This window comes from Triturus cristatus, chromosome 10, assembly GCF_964204655.1.
Source record: "Triturus cristatus chromosome 10, aTriCri1.1, whole genome shotgun sequence".
NCBI lineage: Eukaryota > Metazoa > Chordata > Amphibia > Caudata > Salamandridae > Triturus > Triturus cristatus.
The window spans coordinates 1118864718-1118888002 of NC_140593.1; the positions used below are offsets into that span (position 1 = coordinate 1118864718).

At 43.4% G+C, this 23285-nt stretch overlaps 1 protein-coding gene across 2 annotated transcripts in view; it reads left to right on the forward strand.

Annotated features, from left to right (window-relative positions):
• The window catches only part of LMF1 (lipase maturation factor 1), a 1132479-nt gene extending 1109586 nt beyond the window's left edge, over positions 1–22893 (forward strand). For both annotated transcript variants that reach the window (XM_085629342.1, XM_085629343.1), the window contains one exon: positions 18639–22893. In XM_085629342.1, coding sequence (XP_085485468.1) covers positions 18639–18813 — 175 coding nt within the window. In that variant the 3' untranslated portion in view covers positions 18814–22893. The remainder of the gene's footprint in view (positions 1–18638) is intronic.
• Positions 22894–23285: the final 392 nt, after the last annotated feature.

Sequence of the window (23285 nt, forward strand, 5' to 3'; positions counted from 1 at the left end):
CAAAGAGGGGAAAGTTACACCAGATCAGGCACCCCACTTAAGAAGTGCCATCTCGCTTAACCCCAGGCCGGCACTTCGAGTAGCACATGCTTACTTGCTTTTTCTTTGATTCTGCACCTAAATCCACCAGTACTCTCTTAAATTTCCCTCGATCTTCCACTTCAGTTAACAACTACTCGGTCTCTTTCCCCGATCCTGCACTTCAGGTAAAAATACACCTGCTTTGTACCTCGGAGCCTTGTTTTTAATTACGTTACTCTATCACTTTACCCTAGATCATGGGTACACACAAACTTTCTGTCGGGGGCCAAAATTACAGCATGGTTTGTGGCCAAGGGCCGCACCGGTTGGGGTGGGGTAAGTGGGTGGCGGGGTCAGTGGCAGGGGGGCTAGAGAAAAAAAAATCAAACCAGTTTCAAAACGTTAGGCAATGGGACACTGCTGTATTTCAAAAGCAGATGTAACTACAAAGAGCACATTTTGATAATACATTTTTATTAGCAGACAATAGCAATCTTAAGAGGAATTGCATAGCTTCATACACACTTTGACCCCAATTCTGTCAGTCAGTCTCTGTCAGTCAGTCAGTCTGTCAATCAGTCAGTCTCTCTCTCTCAGTCAGTCTCTCTCTCAGTCAGTCTGTCAGTCAGCCAGTCTGTCAGTCTGTCAGTCTCTCTCTCTCTGTCAGTCTCACAGTCAGCCAGTCTCTCTCTCAGTCAGTCAGTCTCTCTCTCTCAGTCAGTCTCAGCCAGTCAGTCTCCCAGTCAGTCAGTCCGTCCCCTTCTTTCTGTCAGTCTCTCTCCCAGTCAGTCTCTCTCAGTCACTCAGTCTCTTAGTCAGTCAGTCTGTCTCAGTCTTAGTCAGTCAGTCTCTCAGTCAGTCTCTCTCTTTCTGTCAGTCTCTCTCTCTCTCTGTCAGTCTCTCTCTTAGTCAGTCTCCCAGTCAGTCTCTCTCTCAGTCAGTCAGTCTCTAAGTCAGTCAGGGTCTTAGTCAATCTCTCTCTCAGTCAGTCTCTCTCTCTCTGTTAGTCAGTCAGTCTCTCTCTGCCAGTCAGTCTCTCTCTGTCAGTCAGTCTCTCTCTCTTTCTGTCAGTCCGTCTCTCTCTCTCCCTCAGTCAGTCTCTCTCAGTCAGTCAGTCTCTCTACCTCAGTCGGTCAGTCAGTCTCTCTCTCTGTCAGTCTCTCTCTCTGTCAGTCTCTCTTAGTCAGTCAGTCTCTCTCTCAGTTTCTCTCAGTCAGTCAGCCTCTCCTAGTCATCAGTCTCTCTCTTAGTCAGTCTCTCTCTTACTGTCAGTCATTCTCTCTCTTTCTGTCAGGCAGTGCCTCTGTCAGTCTCTCTCTGTCAGTCTCTCTCTCTCAGTCAGTCTCTTTCAGTCAGTCAATCTCACTCTCTCTGTGTAGTCAGTCAGTCTCTTCTTTTCTACACTCTCTCCACTCTCTCTCTACTCTCTCTCGCTCCGCTCTCTCTCTCTCCACTCTCTCTCTGGGGGGCCATGGGTACATTATCTGCAAGGTCCGTGGGCCGCCAAGGAAGGCCTGCGGCCGTACTATGAGTCCCACGGCCCTAGATTCTTCACTTTAGCAAGTATTCTCTCCTTTTACTCCAGATATTTCTGTTTAACTAACAAATAGTTTCTTATTTTACCGATATCCTTCACTTCAAGTAGTAAATGATTTCTTGTTTTACCACCGACTGTTCCCTTTAATTAACAAGTATCATTTGCTTTACCCAAAACACTATTCTTCAGTTAAGAAGAACTCTTTCTTGCACTGGTAAACCTCCTAAATAGGCTCTATGTGCTTTTGTTGCACATACGATTGGTTGCTCTCTCTGACTGTGATGCGGTATTTCCTCATGTTTTACTTATAGAGTAATATCAAATTATATAATAATATTATAAAAGATATATTTTATGAAAAAAACAAGTACTCTTGCTGTGCCTCATACCATTCTCTTTGATTACCAAGTATTCTCTTGCTTTAACACAGACCCTTCTCGTTATTTAATAAATGCTTCCTTGTTTGATCCCAGTCTGACATCTTTAATTAACCAGTTCTCTCTGCTTTACCACAGATTCTTCTCTAATTAAGTAGTCTTACACTGTAGCCTACATCGTTTTATTTGGCAAGTAGTTTCTCATTTACACTGAACCCTCTTTTATTAAAAGTTATTGTATATTTTTTATCCCACATTCTTTAACTTAATTAAAAAGTATTTTCTTACTTTATCTCAGAATAATCTCTTTATTTAACAAGTATTTTCTGGCTTTATGTATGCTTGTAGAATGTGTTTCTTCCTTTGAGCTGTCTACATTTTATTCCATCTCTTCTCCACTGATTTACCTTTCTTTGTCAGCTTAGCTTATCCTCGTGGCCTTTTCAACTCATCTAGCAATGTTTGTGCAGATTCAATCAAGTAATCAAAGAGTATTTGTATAGCGCAACACTGTCACCCCTAAGGGTATCTGGGCGCTGACGATGCCATGTCTCCTTCGGAAAGCCAGGTCTTGAGTTTCTTTCTGAAGTCCGCCAGGGAGGGTGCTGTTCAGAGGTGGAGGGGCAGATTGTTCCAGGTCCTGGTGGCGGTGTAGGAGAAGGAGCAGTCCACACTGAGGCTGCGATGGATGAGGGGTGTGTGTGTGTGTGAGGGTGAGCGAGGCAGTGCGCAGGTGTCTTACGGGAAGGTGGAAGCTTAGTCGATGGTTGTTGTAGAATGGTCCTTGGTTGAACTGACACCTCTTCTGGATGTGCAGCCAGTTGAGGTTTCTGAGGTGAGGGGTGATGCTGGTCCACTTGGGGAGATTCAGGATGAGTCTGTCTGCTATGTTGTGTATGGCCTGGAGTCTTTTGAGAAGCTGGGTGGAAGTTCCCGTGTAAAGAGCATTGCCATAGTCGAGTCTGCTGGTGACGAAAGCGTGCATGACAGTCTTTCTGGTGTTGGTTGAGATCCATCTGAAGATTTGGCGGAGCATGCAGAGGATGTGGAAGCAGGAGGAGGCGACTGCGTTGACTTGGTGTTTCATGGTCAGTTGGCTGTCAAGGATGATGCTGTGGTTGCGTGCATGGTCTATCGGTGCAGGTGTTGGTCCAATTTCTGCTGGCCACCAGCTGTGGTCCAATGCAGAGGTGTTCTTCCCAAAGATCAGTACTTCTGTTTTGTCGCAGTTGAGTTTGAGGCAGCTGTCTCATTCATTTAGCTACATCGGTCATGGCATTGCAGAAGTTAGTTTTGGGTAGGAGGGGTCCGCATTGAATGAGAGGATAAGTTGAGTGAGGTGATTACGTTGAGTCCATGGGATCTGACGATGTCTGCGAGGGGGCTTATGTAGATGTTGGACAGGGTGGAGCAGAGGGATGATCCATGTGGTACTCCGCATATAATGTCCCTGGGTGTGGAGGTGAAGGGAGGGAGGTGGAGGAACTGTGTGCGTCCTGAGAGGAAAGAAGCAATTCACTTGAAAGCAATATACTGTATGCGATTGTGGGGTCTGTTGAGGGTGTGGTGGGAGACGTCATCGAATGCAATAGAGAGGTCGAGGAGGATCAGGGCTACCATTTCTCTATGGTCAAGGAGGTTTCTGATGTCATCTGTAGCGACAGTGCGGTCTCAGTGTTGTGGTTGGCACGGAATCCTGATTGTGAGTCGTCAAAAAGATGGTTTAATCCATGCATTCAAAAAATTGAGATTTTAAAGTTGTAATACGTATTAATCTCACAGGGATGAGCAGATTGGCTTTAAGGTGCAACTGTTGAGATTGGTAATGCATTAGAACCCGATTGTTCTTTGACTCACATCGGCAGACTAGAACATCTCAGTCTCCATGGAATATTATTCCTTCCTTTTTCCTGCAGTACTATACAAATCTCTCTCTTTCTTCGTCTCATCCACATTTTACCTTTAAGGTTGATCTCCCTTATATTCTCTTTTGAGGTGCAAGTCTCCACCATCACATCTAAAGTACTGGACTTAGTCATGGGTCTAAACACCCTGCGAGCTTGCTTTGGATGTAACCTTTAAGATACTCTCCAGTGATTCTCACCTTTGCATCTTGCTGTCCATTTACAAGTTTTGTTGTTCCAGGCTACTGTATATTCACCTGCTTAATTTCAGTTCTGTTGATTGTTAGACAGCATATGTTCTTAAAACAATAACATTGTCTGCTGTCCTAACTCACTCTGCTGTCTAGTCTCAACGCGACTTTGTTTAGTTTATCTGTTTACATTCATTCATCTTGAAACAGCGAATTACTTTTTTTTCCCAGTATCAAAATGCATGGCTGTTTGTCATGACACATGCGCGCACATGAGTGACCATCATAGAACACTTTTTTAAAATCAGAAAAACAATTCCAAGATGGCTACTCGTGTGTGTGCATTTGTTTCAAATTCTTTTTATTAGAATTTTCTTTGAGAGTATAACAGAAAGCATGACATATGCAACATTAGTCAAGTAAATAAATGGCAGCCCAGAGTTACATATCTCACATGTCAGTTGCAGCTTCTTCACTAGGTCTGTGGCGAATAAGCATTTAAAAAACAAAATCAGCACAATCACAACATGTTGCAATCAGTCCATTGCTTGTGAACTTCTATCATCCCTCTTAAGAGAGCAACCTGAAAAGGAAACCTAAACATAATTAAAAGATGAACAAAACTATGATGTCATGGTGCAAATCATAATACTGTGAACCTGAGGGTAGGATTACTGGGTCCATTACTCGGGTGGCTTTCGGACTGAACAATGCCCCCAGAGCTGCAGAGTGATTAGAAATGGAACAAGTTGAGGGCCTTAAGCCGTGGGGCGCAGGCCGTCAGTGGGAGCCCCTCTGAAAGGTAGCTCAGCAATGGAGTCCAAATATAGTCGAAGCCTTTTCTGGCGTCGTCAACAATGTCAGCCATGCGCTCCAGCGCCAACGCCCGCCACAGCCTCGCATGCTATTGGGTAAGAGATGGTGCTTCCTGTTTTTTCCATGCAGCAGCCACTGTCATTTTGGCTGCCCCTAGACAAAGCCACATGACCGACCTATCACTCTGTGTTTGGCGTTTCAAGGAAGGATCCCGTATCCCCAGTAACACGTGTTCCAAAGAGCTGGGAAGAGGATAGCCTAGGATAAGTTTAATTTGGGATAAGACCTCCTTCCAGAAAGGTTGAATGGACGGACACTCCCACCAGATGTGCCGGAAGTCGCCTAGCAAGCCACAACCCCGCCTGCACCTGTACGACGCAGTGGGAAAAATCTTGTTGAGTTTCTGAACGTATAGGTACCAATCATACATTAGCTTATAATGTGCTTCCCGTAGGAACATGGAGAGATTGTATTTCCCTATATCCCTACTGACATGTTCCCATTGCTTGTCCGCTAATGGGGAATCCAAAAGTGAGTCCCAGAAGCGTTTAAAACGCGGGGTCGATCTAGGGCTCAGAGTTTGTATAAGAGCATACAAGAAGGAGGAGATGCAACCCTTGAAGGTGGACCCAGATTTGGCAAACTTCTCAATGGGGAGCAGAGCCTTGGTTGCAGCCAACCGCATCAGGGGTTGCTGAACCCAATGCTTCAGCTGCAAGTAGTGGTATTCTTCTTTGGCAGTCAGCCCGAATTGTGTTTTGCATTCTTGGAAGTTAAGGAGTTCTCCTTTGTCAAATTGTTGAGAAATCATGTGGCACCCTCCCTCCCTCCAAGCCTCAAAAGGTCCTTCCTGAAGTGCTGGGGGAATGCAGCATCATAATGGATAGGTGTATAAGGGGAGGGGGAAGGTCGTAAGGTGTAACCTTTTGGTAAGGACATCCCAAACCCTTAAGGTGGTAGAAGTGGGCGTGCTGATATAAGCGTTGAGTGGTCTGTCCTGTTTTGGTTTCCATAAGAGATCCCAGATGGTGCGCCCCATTACCTGTCTATCTATGTTAAGCCAATGCTTTTCCAAGGCTCATGTGTGTGCATTTGTTGTGACATACCGACAACCATTTTTGAATCAGAATACAAACAACTCGTCCAAAAACAACAGCTTGGCACTTGCCTTTTAAAGGCAAGGCCTGTTGGCTTTGCAAATGCTTGTTGATACCTTGCATATTGTTAGAGGGTTATGGGCATTTGTGGAGTTTTTTATTTAGTGGCAGGCACATTTATTGAAGCTGGTGTAACTTCTCCTGGCATAAGAATGGTTGCTGTTTTTTATATTAAAGTAGGTATACTCTACTGTATCAGACACTAGGTTATTTATTGAGTAGCTAAAGTCAGTCAATCTTTCTGTTAGGTGCAAAAATGTGCAAGGCCCACGTAAACATTTCTAATGCTGCATGTAGTGTTTTGATCACTGTAAGTAATCAACATTTTGGACCTCATATAAAGATTAGAGTAGTGAACATGTCATCCATCATAATGGATGAGGCAATATCTTGGCTACATATGCAAGGTAAGGTCTATCTTATTAAAGACAGTAACCATTCCATAGAGTTTTTTCCCCTCCAAGGCAGCTTTCATCTCTACAACAAGAGCCACATTGCAGAAAAAACGTTGTTGCAGCAAATTTACCAGGCCCATGTTGCATGGTGTCACCAACCCGTTTACAAAAATACCCTCCAAGAGTAGATTAACCCAGCCTCTTCATTCCTTCAAATAAATATTACAAAGTGAATTTATGGATCTGGTCAAAGCAAGCAGGCCTGCCGGCAGCCCTTCTGATCTTTGTCCACAACAAATATTCCAGAACATTTTTCTAACTACCTCTGCTGCCACAAAAGTAAGAAGAATCATCAATAATTCCTTAACTACGGGAATCTTTCCAAAAGGCCTAAAAAACGGCATACATACGCCAATTATTATTATTTTTTATTTTTTTTAATTTATTTTGAAATAAACATTCACCAGTACACATTTATTACATCGTAGACAGTTCAGGTATTTAGCACAGTTAAGCATGGAATATCTTATCGATTTTGTACATAATCAATACTCTTGTAACTGAGTTACAGGCACATAGTTCCCAAATGTCGCCATGAACTATAGACCGCTGTCCCTTTGAATGCCTTTAATCAGTGACATCCCCTGGATCATTCTCCTGTGGGGGTTCGCATATATTCCCACGAAAGGTATTCCAGCTACCCCAAATCTTGGTCCATTTCTTAGGGCAACCCCTGTGTATATACACCGCCCTCTCCACGAACATTGCAGCATCCATGTCCAGGCACCAATGTTGCAGTGTAGGAGCTTGCTGCAATCCCCAGTTGCGCGCTATGTTCCGTTTTACCGGCGCCATGCCCATGGTAATCCAGTCCTGCTGTATGTGAGTAAGATCTGTGGGATCCCAGATATTGATCAAGCATTGCTTGGGTTCGGGAAGAACCTCCACCCCCACGGCCCGTGACATTGTGCTCATGACCGCCCCCCAGTATCTCACAATCATGGGGCACTCCCAAATAGTGTGGAAAAAAGTTACCAGTGGCCCGCATTGCCGGAGGCAGAGTGGTGTGTCAGCTCTTCCTTTTTTTTGTAGGAGTGTTCGAGAATAATATATTCGATGTAACACTTTCAATTGTATTAATCGCAGTTTGGAGGGAATCGCTATCTCCCGAGGTGACGACAGCGTCTCCTGCCATTCCGCCTCCTCCAGTGTACCTAGATCCTGTTCCCATCGTACCCTAAGACCCTGCATGGGGTCCGGCAAGTTGTTTATAATTTTCTTATAGACCATAGAGATGGCTTTCTTACTTAAATGGTCTGTGAGGAGGTGATCCTCCAAGGGCGAGGCTTCCGGGAGCTTTGTGCCTGATGGAATAGCATTCATGAGTGCGTGCCTAATTTGAGCATATCTAAAGGTCTCTGTCAGTACCAACCCATATGTTGTTTGTAATTGAGCCAGGGGGTCCACCTCGCCCTTCTTCCAAAGATCCCCAATCTTGGTGATGCCTATCAGATCCCACTGTCTGAAGCCCTTTGTGTTTTTCAATTTGCCGAGGCGCCGGGCGTCCCATAGTGGTGTGGCCTGTTTCAGCACTCCCTCCCGCTCCATCTTGTGCTGAGCTTCAAACCATATTTGAACCGTATGCGACGTTGGACCAGTGAGTGTAAGCCGGCGTACGTTATTGTAAAGTGTCCCCATGATCCCTTCCTTGTCGAGGAGATGTCTATACATACGCCCATTATTGAAGAAAACTAACCTGGTCCAGCTTGACCATGACAACCACAGACCGATTACAAATGGACCTTTCCTGGGCAAACTGGTAGAAAGAGCCGCTTTTAGCCATAAGTCACAATTCATTGAAGATAACTCTATACTGTCCGATTTCCAAATAGGATTCTGTCCAGGAAGAGGCACAGAACCTGCCCTCATCTCCATCTGGGATGACCTTAACAACAAAGTAGACCGCGAAGGAGTTGCTGCGTAACTTCTCTTGGACCTCTCAGCTGCCTTCGACACGGTTGACCATGACACTCCGGACTCTACGGACATGACTCTACGGAGCCGACATAGAGGGGACTGCTCCAGACTGGATCACATCCTACCTGCGCAACAGAACTAATGTCATCCATGCTCCCCCTTTCTCATCCAAACCGTACTTCATAAAAGCTGGGGTCCCTCAAGGCTCTATCATCTCACCCATGCTATTCAACACCTACATGAAGTATTTACTGGCAATCAGTGAATTTCAGCTCACATGTTATAACTATGCAGATGGCACACAAATACTCCTTAAACTGAAAAGCCCTAACGACATTGGAAAGTCACATATCTGAAGTTGCCTCAAAGCCGTTGATCAGTGAATGACATGGAGCCATCTCAATATGAATGCTTCCAAAACGGAAAGGCTCACATGTGTCGATTGGAAAAATGATGACCCACTTTGCCCCTGGCCTGACGATCTGGGATCACCTCCTAAAATATCCAAGGAAGTAAGAAACCTTGGACATACCATGGACTCCCAAGTTATCAATGATGCCCGAGTGGACAAATTAGCAAGATCAAGCTTCATTACTTTGATAACTCTGCGACACATCGTCACCAACCTGTGATTTCCACAAAAGGTCCAAGCCTATCTCTCCTGTACTGTCTAAACTTGATTACGCCAGAACTCTGCTGCCAGACTACTCCTATGTGTAAAGACACAAGCTCACATCGCCCCTGCCTTGAGGGCTCTACATTGGTTAGTGGAGGAGTGTGGCTCAATGGTTAGAGCGGCAGACCCTGAAGCAGAGTTCTGGCCAGGGACCAGGGTTCAATTCCTGCCTCGGCGGGGCTTGGGCTCAATTTCCTCGGACCTGTCTATTCTCGCCTCGGTGCCTATTCTAATCACGGGCCCCACGCTGCAACTCTGGGCAATAGCTTGCTTAGCCTCCACACCGGCCCCAACAGCGCTAAGGATGACTGGCTTCACCCTGGGGGTGCCCAAGAGTGGACACTTCACAGGGAAAGCCAGGAGGGGTTCCACAGCGGTATGAGTATCAGCGCCAGGAAACCGCAAAAGGTGACACCGCAAGGTGGCCGTCTGGTGACAGTGCGCTCTATAAGTACCTTGACATTTACATTTACATTTACATTTACATTTACTGGTTCCCAGAATATCCACATTTAAGCTGCTTTGTATGAGCCAAAAAGCAATACATGGAACAGGACCGCTTTTCATCAGGAATAAAATCACCAAATACATTCAACAAAGGAACATCCGCTCCAAATTGGCACCTCGCCTTAAAATCCCACCATACAAGAAATAAAAGACAGGTAGCACATCTTTCTCAGCAGCCAAAATTTGGAATTCATTACCGCCAAACATAAGATCCATAGATAACTATCTTATCTTCAGAAGACTACTCAAGAGTTGGCTCTTTCCTACAAAACCACCATGGTTAGACACATATGTACAGCATATCCCTGTGTATATAAACATTTAATTTGATTATATGTATGTATGTGTATTTCGTGATATAAATATGTAAAATAATATGTACTTATCTATTTATATATTTATTATTTTACTCCTAGTGTAAAAAAAAGTTTACTCTCTCCAATGCAGTGCCCTAAATTTCACCCTATACCTCTCTCAATATGTCATCTACCTCCACTCTGACTCATCCCAAACCTCATTCTACTACCATGATCTCCAAAATACCCATTTCTAGACTATCCCCTCCTCTATCCCTCCGTGGATCACCCCAAACCTCATTTTAATACTATGATCACCCAGACAACCCTTCTGAATTCTTCCCTCACTATCCCCCTTTGACTTATCCCAAAACTCATTTTACTATTATGATCCCCCTAATCCATATCTAGAGATATTGTCCTCCTTCATCTCTCCTTAGACTCAGTTTTGAAGTCCTGCCTTTTTCGTTACTGATTCCTGGACTCTCTCCGGTCTTGCCCGACTTACTTACTCTTATTTTTTGGCATACACTTAATGAACTCTTCTTCATGCCTGGTCTTCCTGGCTTGATACGTATCCTTAGACCTTTTCTTCCCCCCTTTACCTGCTTTGCTCCTTGATCTTGTTTTCCATGTTTTATCTTGCTCTAGAAACAGAAGCATTTTTTCTTGTGCTCTATTCAACCGATGTATTTTTAGGTCTTGCCTAGCGACGCAGCGCATGCGCTGCTCACCTTGGCGAGATCTATTGTTGTCGGTTTCTTGGCCGAAGGGGGACAGGAGATGTGCAAGCGCCCGGACAGGCGTTTCAGTACAACCCGGACTGGAGATGTGCTCGCGCTCATGTGCTCATGAGAAAACGCAGGCAGCTTGTTCTGTGGCTCGTGAGGTTATGCTTCTAATGTGGAATTATTTATCTTCGATGGACTTTGGACTGCTGGCACGCAAGGATGCACCAATGAAACCTGTTAAAGCAACGTATCTTGCGTGTGGAATAATAAAGTTAGTCTAGTTCGCAGAACTTTCTGTGATTGGTGAAGAGCATCTAGAAAGTAATCTGCCTCCAGAGGGCAGCATCCTCCTATCCTCCCAGAAATCCACGCACTCCATCACTAAATGCGGCAGTCTCACATTCATAAAACCGTAGCCAGGTGCAATTTTTGTTGGTGGTAAATGTGTAAAGGAAGGAAAAACGTTGACCGGGTGGTACATTATGGATGTGGTTTCTTGTTTAAATTATGTTTCAACTTCTCAAAGAGAGATTTCACGGGCAATGCCGCCTGCAGAACGGAGATGATCTTATCAAGCAGGTGCCCGACCTGAATAAACAATTATGGGCAATTAACGGGCTGTTAGGGCACGCTCATTTCTAAACAACAACCAGATACGAGTAAGTGAGTGGAAGGAAGCGACGACGGCTGCAGGAAACCAGTCTCCGGGTAACCGCGGCACCGCAGCTTTGTTTTGAAATATTTTTTTGCCATTCATCCTGCCCATACTGTATCATTCATAACCTGAGGGCGGATTTCAAACAGCTGGTAAAAAAAAACCTCTGGTCGGCTCAAGGCGAGGTACAATAATTGCTACTATCGGCGGTGTACCGCGCAGTGCGAGAACCGGCAAAGTCAATCGTCTGGACTGCTTGCTGTATTATGAAAAGTGTTTGCAGGGAGGGAGGGGCTTGATAGCCGCAGTCAAGGCTTATTTTCCACACACTAATTGCCTCATTATAATTCCTCCGGATAGATTGTCCTAATCTTTATCAGTGACTGTGTGCCTTTGCTTTCTGCACTTTTAATTGAAGTAGAGCCTGCCTTCCTCGAAGGAAGCATGTACGGAACTTTAGGCTGCTGGCCTCCTGAGATGCCGTGACTGTGTGTCTTCGCTTTCTGCACTTTTAATTGAAATAGAGAATAGCCGTTTTTCCTTCTGCCTGAGCATCTCTAACACTCCCGACCACAAGATATGTATTTTAGAAGTGGGGTGTGCAGGGGGGACTCACTGCATACCTGAGACTGCACATTCGACAGCTCTTCTCGAGAGAGAGAGAGTGCGGACAGACATGTACAGTGCCGCACCGAGAGGCCTCTTGGCACATGTCCACACTCTGATGTCTGCAGCTCTCATAAGGTGTAAACTCAAAGGCTGCATCGAACTACTATTCAACTGCACTCTACAAATCTCACATATTTAACCGCAGATTCATTCACTTTCTCACGCTCTCTTTCTAAGTGTCTCTCTCTCAAAATCTCGCTCTACCATCCTTCCTCTTCCTCTCCCAATTTATCAGTCCACCCATGTCTCCCAATCTCTCCCTCTCTCTAGTCCCTCTCTCTTTTTCACATTTCCCTATCCCTTTTCCTAATCTCGCTCCCTCTCTTTCTGTCTCTCTCACCTTACCCATCCCCTTGTCTTTTCATCCCACTTTCGCCCTCTATCTCTCATATTTAACCCACCCATCCATCTCACTCCCTCTCTATTTATCTTTCATGTTACCCACCCCGTTGTATTATCTCTCCCCCTCTCTTGCTCCCTTGTCTTACTCCTTCACCAAAGTCGCACCATCTATGTCTCTCTCTCCTTTTCTTTCTCTATCACCTTACCCACTCACCTGTCTTCATCTCTGTCCCCTTTCTCTCTCACGTCTGTCTTCATCTCTCTCCCCTTTCTATCTTGCTCTCTCTTCGTGCCCATCCACCCATGTAGCCCCATCTCGCTCTCTGTCCTTAACATCTCTTGTTTCGTCTCATCTGTATCTCTATTTCTCCCATCTGTGCTTTCCGTATCGCTCTCTCCCATCTCACATCCTCATCTCGCTCTTTTGTTTCTCTGTCTGCCTCTTATCTCCATCTGTCCATCTTTCTCTTGTTTCTATGTCTGACACCCTACCTGCCTCTTGTCTCCATCTATCCGCTGCCCCCGTCAGAGCACTTCAAATGCTTCCATTTTCCAAAAATGTAAAATAATTATTTAATTCAAGCTTCCTTACAGGGGTGAGGCAAGAGACACGCAAGAGTGTGTGCATGTATATTTGCGAGTGCATGCATGTGTGTCTGAGTGTGCACATATGCACAGGCATGTATGAGTACCTGTGTGCTTGTATATATGTGCATGCATGTGTGAGTGTGTAAATGTATCTCCTCTTGGTAATGCTGTATATGTATGTGCATGCTTGCTTCTGTGCATGTCTATGTACATGTCTGTGTCTGCTTGTATGTGCTTATGCCTGCATGCGTGTGTGTATGTGAGTGTGTGTGCATGCTTGTATGGTTGCTTCTCTCTGTGTATGCGGCTGCTGGTGGCTGTTTCTAAATGTGTGCATGTCTATGTGTACGTTTGTGTCTGTGTTTATCTGTACATGTACGTTTGTGTCTGTGTTTATCTGTGCTTGCATGTTTGTATGTGTCTATCTGTGCATCTATGTTGATTTTGTAGTTTTCTTTTATTGCACATAGAAGGCCCAGGGAACGGGTGCGAGTGCTTTACTAAAAACAATATCTGTGACAGTAACTACTGGCTGGGAAAAGATTTACAGCATTAATCCCAGTTTAATACTTGAATTCAACAATCAGCAACTGTATGGTGACAGATTAAACTTTCAAGAGACCATGCCAGTGCTAAACACCACGTGTCATGCTTTTTTTTTTGCTTTCGTTTGAGCTACGATGTGTTTGTTGTGTAATGTGAGATTATGCAGTAGGCTGTGGATTCTGTGTCATGTTTGTGAAATACATAGTCCTGTTTAAAATCTGGCTTCAGAAGCATATAATTGCATTGTTGTTCCTTTTTTTCCCGAAAAGCATATGATATTACTCTTGTCTCCCCTCCCTCATAACCTATTTCCCATTTTCTGGTTCTCCAGCACCTCAAGGTGATACGAATGGCAATAGCGCTTTGCAAATATCATCACTCCACTGCATACAAAAACCAAAAGTAAAAAACATTGTCATTTCTAACACCAAGAGCTCTAGCTTTCAATATGCGAGACCTATTGCATTGCAAATGCTTCTTCAACATGCGATTGTTTTTCTGCCCCAGAATCTAATTGTAATTTTGTAACCGCTGTTTTGACGTTTTAACTTCCTTATGTAAAGCGCTCTTTTACCCCCGGGTCTAGCCAGCGCTAGCGTTCTGCGGAGTCCAAGAACCATTGGCCGTTGCCCAGTGGAGCTGTCTTATGAGTCTGGCTTTGGTTCACCCCTCAGCCGTCACCTACCCAGCCGGACATCGGACATTGTTTTTAACGGTTCTTCACGGTCTTGTCTGTCTGTTTCTTTTTTGCTCCGACTGCTTTGTCTCCCCTGAAATACTTTAGCCCTTCTGATGGATACATCTGCCAGTGGATTCCTCACCCTGTGAATATCCCCTGCGCCAGCAACATTCAAGGTGAGGAATCCACAGGCAGAGACTGTATCCACCAGAAAGAGCGTTACCGAAGGTAAGTAGCTTGTTCTTCTGGTCTACCTGACTCTATCAGCATTGCTTCCCCTGTTTACCTTTCCCCCTTTTCCTTCCATTCCTCATAGAACGTGTTGTCTTGGCTATACTGCGAGCTAATAACTTTTTGTTATTGTGCATCTCATGTTCTTCTCCTGTGCCTATACTTGTAACTGTAACTGATGTAACTTTTGTAACTATAACTGATGTTATTTTTGTAATCTGTAACTCATTGATCCTCATGTAAAGCGCTCTGATACCTCCGAGTCTACCCAGCGCTATATAAAATGTTTTCAAATCAAATCAAATCACAAACCTCATCTTACTACTATGATATACACTTTCTAGACTCTTCCCTCTTCTATCTCCCCATTATCCTTTTCAATTCAACTAACAGACTGACATGCTCAAATTAACTCAGATTTCACCTTACTAATCCACCACTAACCCTTTTTGTGTTCCGGAGTAGCGTGCCACTCACCGAAAAGCACCTTGATGCCTCAGTAAATGCTATCTATTTAAATACAATACAATATCATTTTCACTACGATACGAATATACCTTTCCAGAACTCACGGTCTAAACTCTGATATGCTGGATGTTTTCTCACAGCATGTCAGGGAAACTTGAATGGCATTTCCTATAAAGTCTGCCAAGAGATGTTTGATTGTCCTCCTCGGTGTGGAGACCACCATAAAAGATGCCACCAGGGACCTTAAATGAGGCAACCGGTCAAGTACTTTATTGATCAGCTTCCATATAGTCTGATTGTCAGTCGTGGTGGCTGCTGATCTTGAATCGGCCCCGCTATCAGGGCAATGAGCCTTTTGCTGCCCTCTTAGTAGAGTGATGGAATGCTAAAGTGGCAGGTTTGACTTTCACCATTTTTTCACAGAAGTCCTGTTGTATAAAAGCTTTTTGTACTTAAAGTACACATCAAAAATATGTTGCAAGAGTATTTTTATAACACTGTTGCTATATGATTTCATGTCATGAGGACAATAAGTTTTTAGCCCGCACTTTTCTTTCGAATGCCAACTGTAGAGGTCAGTAAAATTAACTGTTTTAAAAATCTGATATTGTATCACAGAATGCTTGACCATCAATCCCTCTTTGTTGCTGGTGGGTCGAAACACCGTCGACACCATAAAACACCTTATACAATGTCTGTAATGCCAGCATTGACCATGTAAAGGTGTCCCTTGCGATTTGTTTACTGTTTACTGTATTGATTATTTTTGCATTAACAAACCGTGAGCTTTGCCTGAGCCTCCCTTGAATGTTCCCTATATGTTTGATATGTTTGTTGTTATCTTTGATTTTGTAGTAGGATGCAGGCTTGTGACCCACTTTCAGTATTTTTGTGTGTACATTTCCTATAATTCTCATGATTAAATATTAAACCTCTGTCCGGCTGGACAAGTTTACTTAATATAGTACTGACTGGGTCTATATTAATTTGTGTTTGACTAGCCCTAATTCCCTAGCGACCACTGTAGTGTAAGATAATAGATTCCCAAGGTCCCTGGCTGACTCCTCTTGGGTCCCCTTGTTGTTTATAAATATAGAAGAGTCCATGCAGCCATCTGCCTAGAGAGATGACTGTTCTTGAGTTAATTCTCAAAGAACTAACGGCCCGGTTTAGAGTTTGACGGACTGGATACTCCATCGCAAATGCAACAGAGTACGCTCGCCAACAAACTGAAGCCCCGCCCACCTCATTAACAGTCTAGCGGGTCTTCAGTATGTTAACAGCGGAGACTACTTCTCCGCTGCCAACATACATCTCCGACGGCCCAACAAAGCCAGGGCCATTAAAGGCTTTGTCATTTGGTCGCCCACCCTATTTTGGGTGGGTTACCAAGTGGCAAGTTTTCACTGTCTGTCACCGCCAGGTAAGACCTGGAGTGAAGGGGCAGTGAAAGCTACAAAAGGACCCCCATGCCATAGGAGAAACCTCCCATGGCGAGAGAGTCATTGTTTTTTTTGTTTACTTTTAAAAACTAAATTCCACTTTAGGATTTCGTTTTTGAAAATAAAAAAATGTTGAAACGTCGACATTCTGCTCTGTCATGCTTTAAAAGTGAAAGGCCCATTCCCCTCCTACCTAAGTAAAGGTAAAAATGTCCTCCTGGGTAACATCCTTGGGACATCTCTGATCTGCCCAGTCTCTGCCCTCCCTTATCCAGGTGAAACTCTGTAAACCTTAGTCTAAATCTAGGTGAAACTTCTGCAGGATTTCAAGCTGCTGAGATCCGATGAGTTTGTGCGTAGCCTGACACTCTTCATATTGTCAAGCAGCCGTAAGTCTACTGTTGTTAGTGTTTCCTTGTCCAGCTGGATCTCTCCTCAATTTTGATACCACAACTTTGAGACCTGCTTCCCCTCTGGTTCTCGCAGATGAGTGTTGTATATAAAGTCTTGGATTTCTTTTGCTTCTTCACTCCCAGTTCAGTGTCATTTGTTGAGCTCAAACCCTCTCACCTTCTCCTACCTTGTGGGATGCATTGGAGCTAAGGCTTCACCGACTCTGTTTTTTACTATCTAAAGTGAACTGCAGAGAGCAGTAGTGAGTGGGCAGGGCATCTCTACCCACCAACTGATGACACTCAGCTCTACCTCAAAGTTTTCTCTCCTTCTGACAAACTGTGTTTGGGTCACTGCCTTGGTTGCATTGAAAGTTGAGCAACACCCTTTCTGCTAGATCGATTCCCATTCAAGTGCAAATTACTTGTAACGTCTTCCCTAAAAAGATCACTTTAACACAATCCCGGTTGGCTGGTTATCAATTGCATCCGTCCAGCTTTGGTCTGAGGACCCTTGTTTGGTGGCTCTTTTTGGTTTAGGCCTTCCTGTCAGGTATTATGAAACATGATGCCCCCTTCAAATTGAAACTCCTCAAGCAAGCCAAATTTCTTGTCTCTGCCCACACCGTCATTTATTCTTCCCACGTAGATGGTGGCATTCCTCGTTGGTTAGATTGTCCTAGCTATGCCTGCGTGCCTTACCTGATTTCTTCCACACTGTAGCATGGTTGATGGAGAGTGCTCAGAAGTTCCGCCATATCTCCTGCATTTTACGAGGCTAACATTGGATACCTCTGACGGATTTCGTCAGCTAAGTAGTTCACAATCCCATCTTTATGAAATGCCTCTCACCAGGAAGTCCAAAACTCCCAGTCTTTCTCCACATTCAAACTACAGTTCTGGATCAATCCCTCAATGCTTGCGCTTGGGGCTCTCTCTTTCTTTCTATTAGAAACTTCTAAAGACACATCCCTTTGCCAACTAAAACCCAGCACTCTTTTTTCATTTCTTTTAATGATTCTATCAGGGTTGTTGTATGCTGGACTGTGACTAGGTAGGACAAAAGGTGGCCTCCACCTCATGTACCTTTTTTTCTAGTTTTCACATATTTTAGATTGAGGTTTTTCCCATGTAAATTGTTCTACTGCCTTTTTGATTACCTTTTCACTAGTTGAATGATTAAATAGAATAAGATCCCCAATGAACGGCCATGACGTGGTAGAAATCTATTGCCTGACTCCCCGTGAATGGGTTCACCAGTGCAAGGATCCGGCGGTCCTCGGTAAGGTGAAAGGTTTGTTGAATCTTCATACTCCGATGCCCCTTTGTTTCTGCCTCCACTCCCAGCCTCATTCATGCCTCATCACATGGGCTTGCTCCATCTGGTGCCTAGTTACATGACCCTTACTGAATCCGTTCTCTAGTTCACAAGCCCTTACTGCCTGTTCACTAAGTCTTGATCTGGAAACCCACCCTTGTTTTGTTTAGACATTGCGTACTGTTAATAGATACCTCACCGCTTGGTGCTTTTACAATGCATATGTTTGCCTGGTTTTCATTTTCTAGTTGATCATATCATCCTCAATTTCCCTTTTCCTTAGGGTCTGTTGTTTAGCCTTTTGCTTGGTTTATTGTGTAATTATTCCTCCTTGTTTATTGTAAAGATTGCATGTATGTGCATTTCCTGACACTACGTAAATCTCAACGCAGGGCACTCTGACGCAATTGGAAATAAATAAATAAATAAGGTGCTGTGGGGATCGATGAGCAATAGCTGTGATCTACCCAAGCCACGGTGTTGACTTGGATCATTAGACAGGAGTGTGTAGGAAAGACCTTTTACAGCAGGAGAATGGCTGTGCATGTGCATTGGTTACTCCTGAAGAACCATGCAACAGCCCGAACTTTGAATCCGTGAAGCGCCAAACCTCACATAGACTGAACGATTACTTGTGATGGTAATGTGTGACGCTGTCTTCTATACTATTGTAGAGTTACCAGACTGCCTCTTACTGATTGTGTTTCTCTTTTTCTTTTGAAGATGGATCAGAGGAGAGCAATTTATATACAAATTCAGCCGGATCGGAGGCAAGCACGCAAACGATGGCAAATGGTGGCACCGCAAGAGGATTGGCCCTTACTTTCCACCTATAAGCATCAGCGGCTTGAAGACCTTCTTCAAAGATCGCAGCTGGCCTCATCCAACCGAGCCATGATTCTTTTATTGTCTGTTTTTAGACTGGGACCTGAAGATGCCTGTCTGGACCACTCGATACTATCCCATCCTCAGGAGTACAAATATGCATTACAATCAGCCACGCTCTGCTTCCATCACTGACCAGATGTATTCTTGCCCAACGGAGCTGCTATGTTATGATCAGGGACCGAGCTAACCAGCATATTAGTTATATTACCCCTCAATATGAATACAAATATGTTCCCCTTGTGGCTTCCATCATGGCCTGCAGGAGGCGTGCTCTCCATAAGCATGCAAAAAATAAGCAGCAATTTGTTAATCAGTTTTTAGCATTACAACAAGGAAAATAATACCCTTTTGCTTAAATAGCGCAAAAGGCACAAGCTTGCTCTTTACCACGTGTGACAATTTAATGTCTTAATTTCCAATGAAGAAATTACCTTTATGTGGTGGTGTCCAACCTTTAATCATGTGTCCACATCTTTCATTCTATAATTCTCATTTGGACACTCTGACCCAAGTGTGCAGGGAGCCCATCAAACTCTGGGCCAATCTAGCCTTGTCAATCTTTTAAGTACATGTTTCTTTATAAAATAGCATTTACCCAGTCTCCATCGTTTGAAATTCTACAAATTTTCCCCTGTTTTGGCCAAATTTGGCTCATTTATTTACTTATGGCTATTATGGTCTTGTTGGTTCCAATGCGAACTTTCAATGTAAGAGGTAAGTAGGTTGCATGATATCGAAGTGCTGAAAGAGAAGGTGCCGGCATTACATTTCTTTACCCCACACACCCTCCTAAGTCCTTCATGGAAGAAAGAGACTAAAGCAAGTTTGAAAGGCAGGAAGAGGAAGGTAATGCCTGCCCTTGTCCAGTACTACAGACTTTCTGCCCTTTGGACATGATATCTGAATAGCTTGCACAGGTACACATGTGGCAATGTTGTCCCAGCTCATCAGTGCCAGCATTTCCCTACCAGCTAACTTCCAGTCCAACATTCCAGGTATCCTGTTTACGCCACAGATCTCCAGCCCATTGCCAGTCCTTTGGCTCCTAATTCTTGGAAGCTGCCCCCCACCCATGATGTGTTCAGGGTTTGGACCCTGACTATCCAATGCCCAAGGACTCTTGAGATGATTCTTCTCACAGATGAGTCTGTCAGAAATCATCTGTGCAGACAAATGGGTATCATTTGCAGCCGCCTTCCTAGTCAGCTTGATGACTTTGATGAATTAAAGCAAAAGGTAAGCAATCCCCTCTTTACGCTCTCCCTGTACTCATGACCTGTTCTTCTTCCAGAGGCAAGGAAATGACTCACATCTTCAAAAACAGGTATGTATTGATTCTGAGCTTTTAGGTCTGATGAACCCCTGCTGCCTAAAGCAAGGCTGACATTGAGGGGCATTTGTGTCGACTAAACATGAGTCTAAACCTTAAGTGGCGGCCTTCCCAAAAACATTAGTCTAAGTAAACCATTGGAGGTTGTAGTATTGAATATAAAGGTCACCCATCTTCAACGGTTATATCAGGGTTACTAAGTCATTTTCTTTAACTCAACCCTGGCAACACAGACACGTATTGTCTCCTCTCAGCAGTAGCTCTCATAATCCTCCATCAGGAGCAGATTAATACTGACAAGAGTTGTGAAGTTTTGTCATGTTTCATTTTTTTTTTTGTTAACAGATTTTATTCAGCAATTTCCAAGTACACAAGTGAGACAGTGGGTTTAGAACATACATCGTGTGACCAATAACGGATATCAATAAGTGCGACTGTTGGACGCATATTTCCTGGTGCAGGTTCCATCATGTGTGGTCCATGCGGAAATTGTTAACAAGGTATAGTGTTCTAGTTCGAGTTCTCAGGGAAGTTATTCACTGCGTCGTTATGGCTATGAGATCGACATCTCAATAATTTGTCCCAGTCCGAACTCACTGAGATCGCAACAAACAAGAAGAATAACGTACCCGTCCCTCCCTCCTCCCTATGCAACTCAAGTTTTGTCATGTTTCATTACCCTAGAATCGATTCCTGCTTCCAGTGCAGTCCCTGCAGGTCTATCCCACTGATGACCTCCCTGTGGGTCAGTTGCTCAGATCCCTCATCAGCTGGGTGGGTACTCTGGGTCAGAGTGCTCTTCCCATCTTTCTCCTTCTTCTGTTGATCACAATGCTCTGTACTTTTACTGCCTTAATGATAATGATAATCAGATATCCTTCCAAAGTTGTGCAGTAGGATGAATGCACAGAGGGGACAAAAGGCTGGCCATTTCAAATTGTTTCTCCATCAAATGGAAATAAGATGAATTCACGGAAACATTTGATTAAGCTTTGTGCATTTTTCCACATCCAGGAACACACCTTGTTTTCTGGGGAAAGCGCCCTGCTTCTTCATCTTCATCTTCCAACTGGACCAGCAAGAAGAGTATTTAGGTAATTGTCAGACGGTCTACCAGCACTCTTCCTTCAACCCGAGGGACGCCAACACTTAGGCGGTGCTGTCTTGGTTCCTCTCAGTCTCCCCATATCTCCTCGTAGCTGCCCTTGTCTTTGTGGGCACAGTGGCCGTAGAAATGCTTTGGGTTACTTGTCTGAAGGGAGGACTTTGTGTACTCTTCATATCACTGTCACTGAAGCGCATGTGGACGTTATGGACTAACCCGTCCATGATAGGGTCCTTTTTCAAGGGCCCACAAATAAGATTGCTAATCTCTGTAAAGGTGGCCTGGTACCTGCTAAGTTTATATCTAGAGGCGTAAGTATCAGTGGTTCTCCAAAAGGTCTTCTCTTCTCACTTCCCAAATTATACATTAGAGAGCAAAAGAAGCAAATCTTATTTCAGTGAGAAAATTGACAAAACTTTTTTGAGACCAGGCCTGGGCACACGGGGGTCACGCATGCGCCTCGGTTTTCAAATTATTTTGGTTAATGCGGTGCAAAGATGTTCTGTCTCCTCCCATACCAGAAGAAACCCTTGGAAGACAGTGGATACTGCTGTTGTGCATAGCATGCATTTATTAATAAAAAGGGAAAATCCAGGAGACCTAAACTGGCACCATGTTGTAATCTTACCAAAGAGTATACTGATATTACAAGTTGTAAAGGGTTGTGTTATAGGTTGCAAAGGGGTTGTGTATCCAGTGCTCTCCAGGCTATTTTCTACTGCAGAGTCCCAAATGAACTGATTCTCCCCTGCAAAGAAAATAATTGAAACGAGATAATGATGGAGATGGAATACATCATTAATTTTATATCCAGATACCAATGTTACAGGTTGCAAGTCACTAGCACCTTCTTAGTCTCAGCAAAGCACTCAGAGGTGTCTATATTGAAATGTGATCAGGAGTAAGGAATACTGTACATGGGATTGTTACCTCTACAGGCTCAATTGCACTGATACATTTGAGCATCTTTTGTATTGGGAGTGTCAAAAGGCTTGATGATAAATAATGGATTCATGTTACTTTTGGAAGATTTAGCCCAAACAGAACATATACTGGAATCTTCCATTCTCTCCAACCGAGGTACTCTAATGGGGGAGACTGGGTTCTCACAGAATGGAATCTCTCATTAGAAGTCAAAACAATGTTGTTTTTTTTGTGTGTATGCTCCTAATGTATCTTGTTTTTCTTTTCTGGCTGAAAATAGAAAAAATAATTTAAAAAAAAAAAGAAGTAAAAAAATGTGGTATCTTTGAACTGCTAAAGAAAATCTCCATACAAATCTAGAAGTTTAATTTCCAGTCTATGGTTTTATATTGGTGCCTTCTTTCTTGTTCAATTCTTGTTGACATTTCTTCTACCGCACAAGTTTTATGAGCTGTCCAGAAGAATGTAGCCTTATTGAGCAGTTGAGCCATATATCTCTTTTTGCTGCTGCTTAATTAACACTGGTTACTTGTGTAGACCATCAGCTTATCAGTTTGGTATTTACAAAAAAAACATAATAACTACTAATACTATTCCAAAGAATGTTTCATAAATCCTGTGTCATACTCTTGGGAAAACAAAAAACAGAGCCATTCCTATTACGACATAAGATCTGGGACTGGTCTATCATCCACGGTTAGAGGAGCTCCTCATCTATGAATGCTTTGGAGGTTGCTATAATATATATATATATATATATATATATATATATATATATATATATATATATATATATATATATATATATATATATATATATATATATATATATATATATATATATATATATATATATATATATATATATATATATATATATATATATATATATATATATAAACTGTTATTTCTACAGAATGGCTTTTTATACAGAATATTTTCCCTGTATTGTACTGCCTATATTGTACTGTTACATGTAATTATTCTGTGTTGATAACTGTGTTCTGCTTTTTTATTTACGTACATTGTGGAAAGAACCCTTGCACCCACCAGAGAAATTTAAAATGAAATAAATATATGGATTTTATTTCAGTAGTGTGCTAATTTTTCTGTATCAATCAAC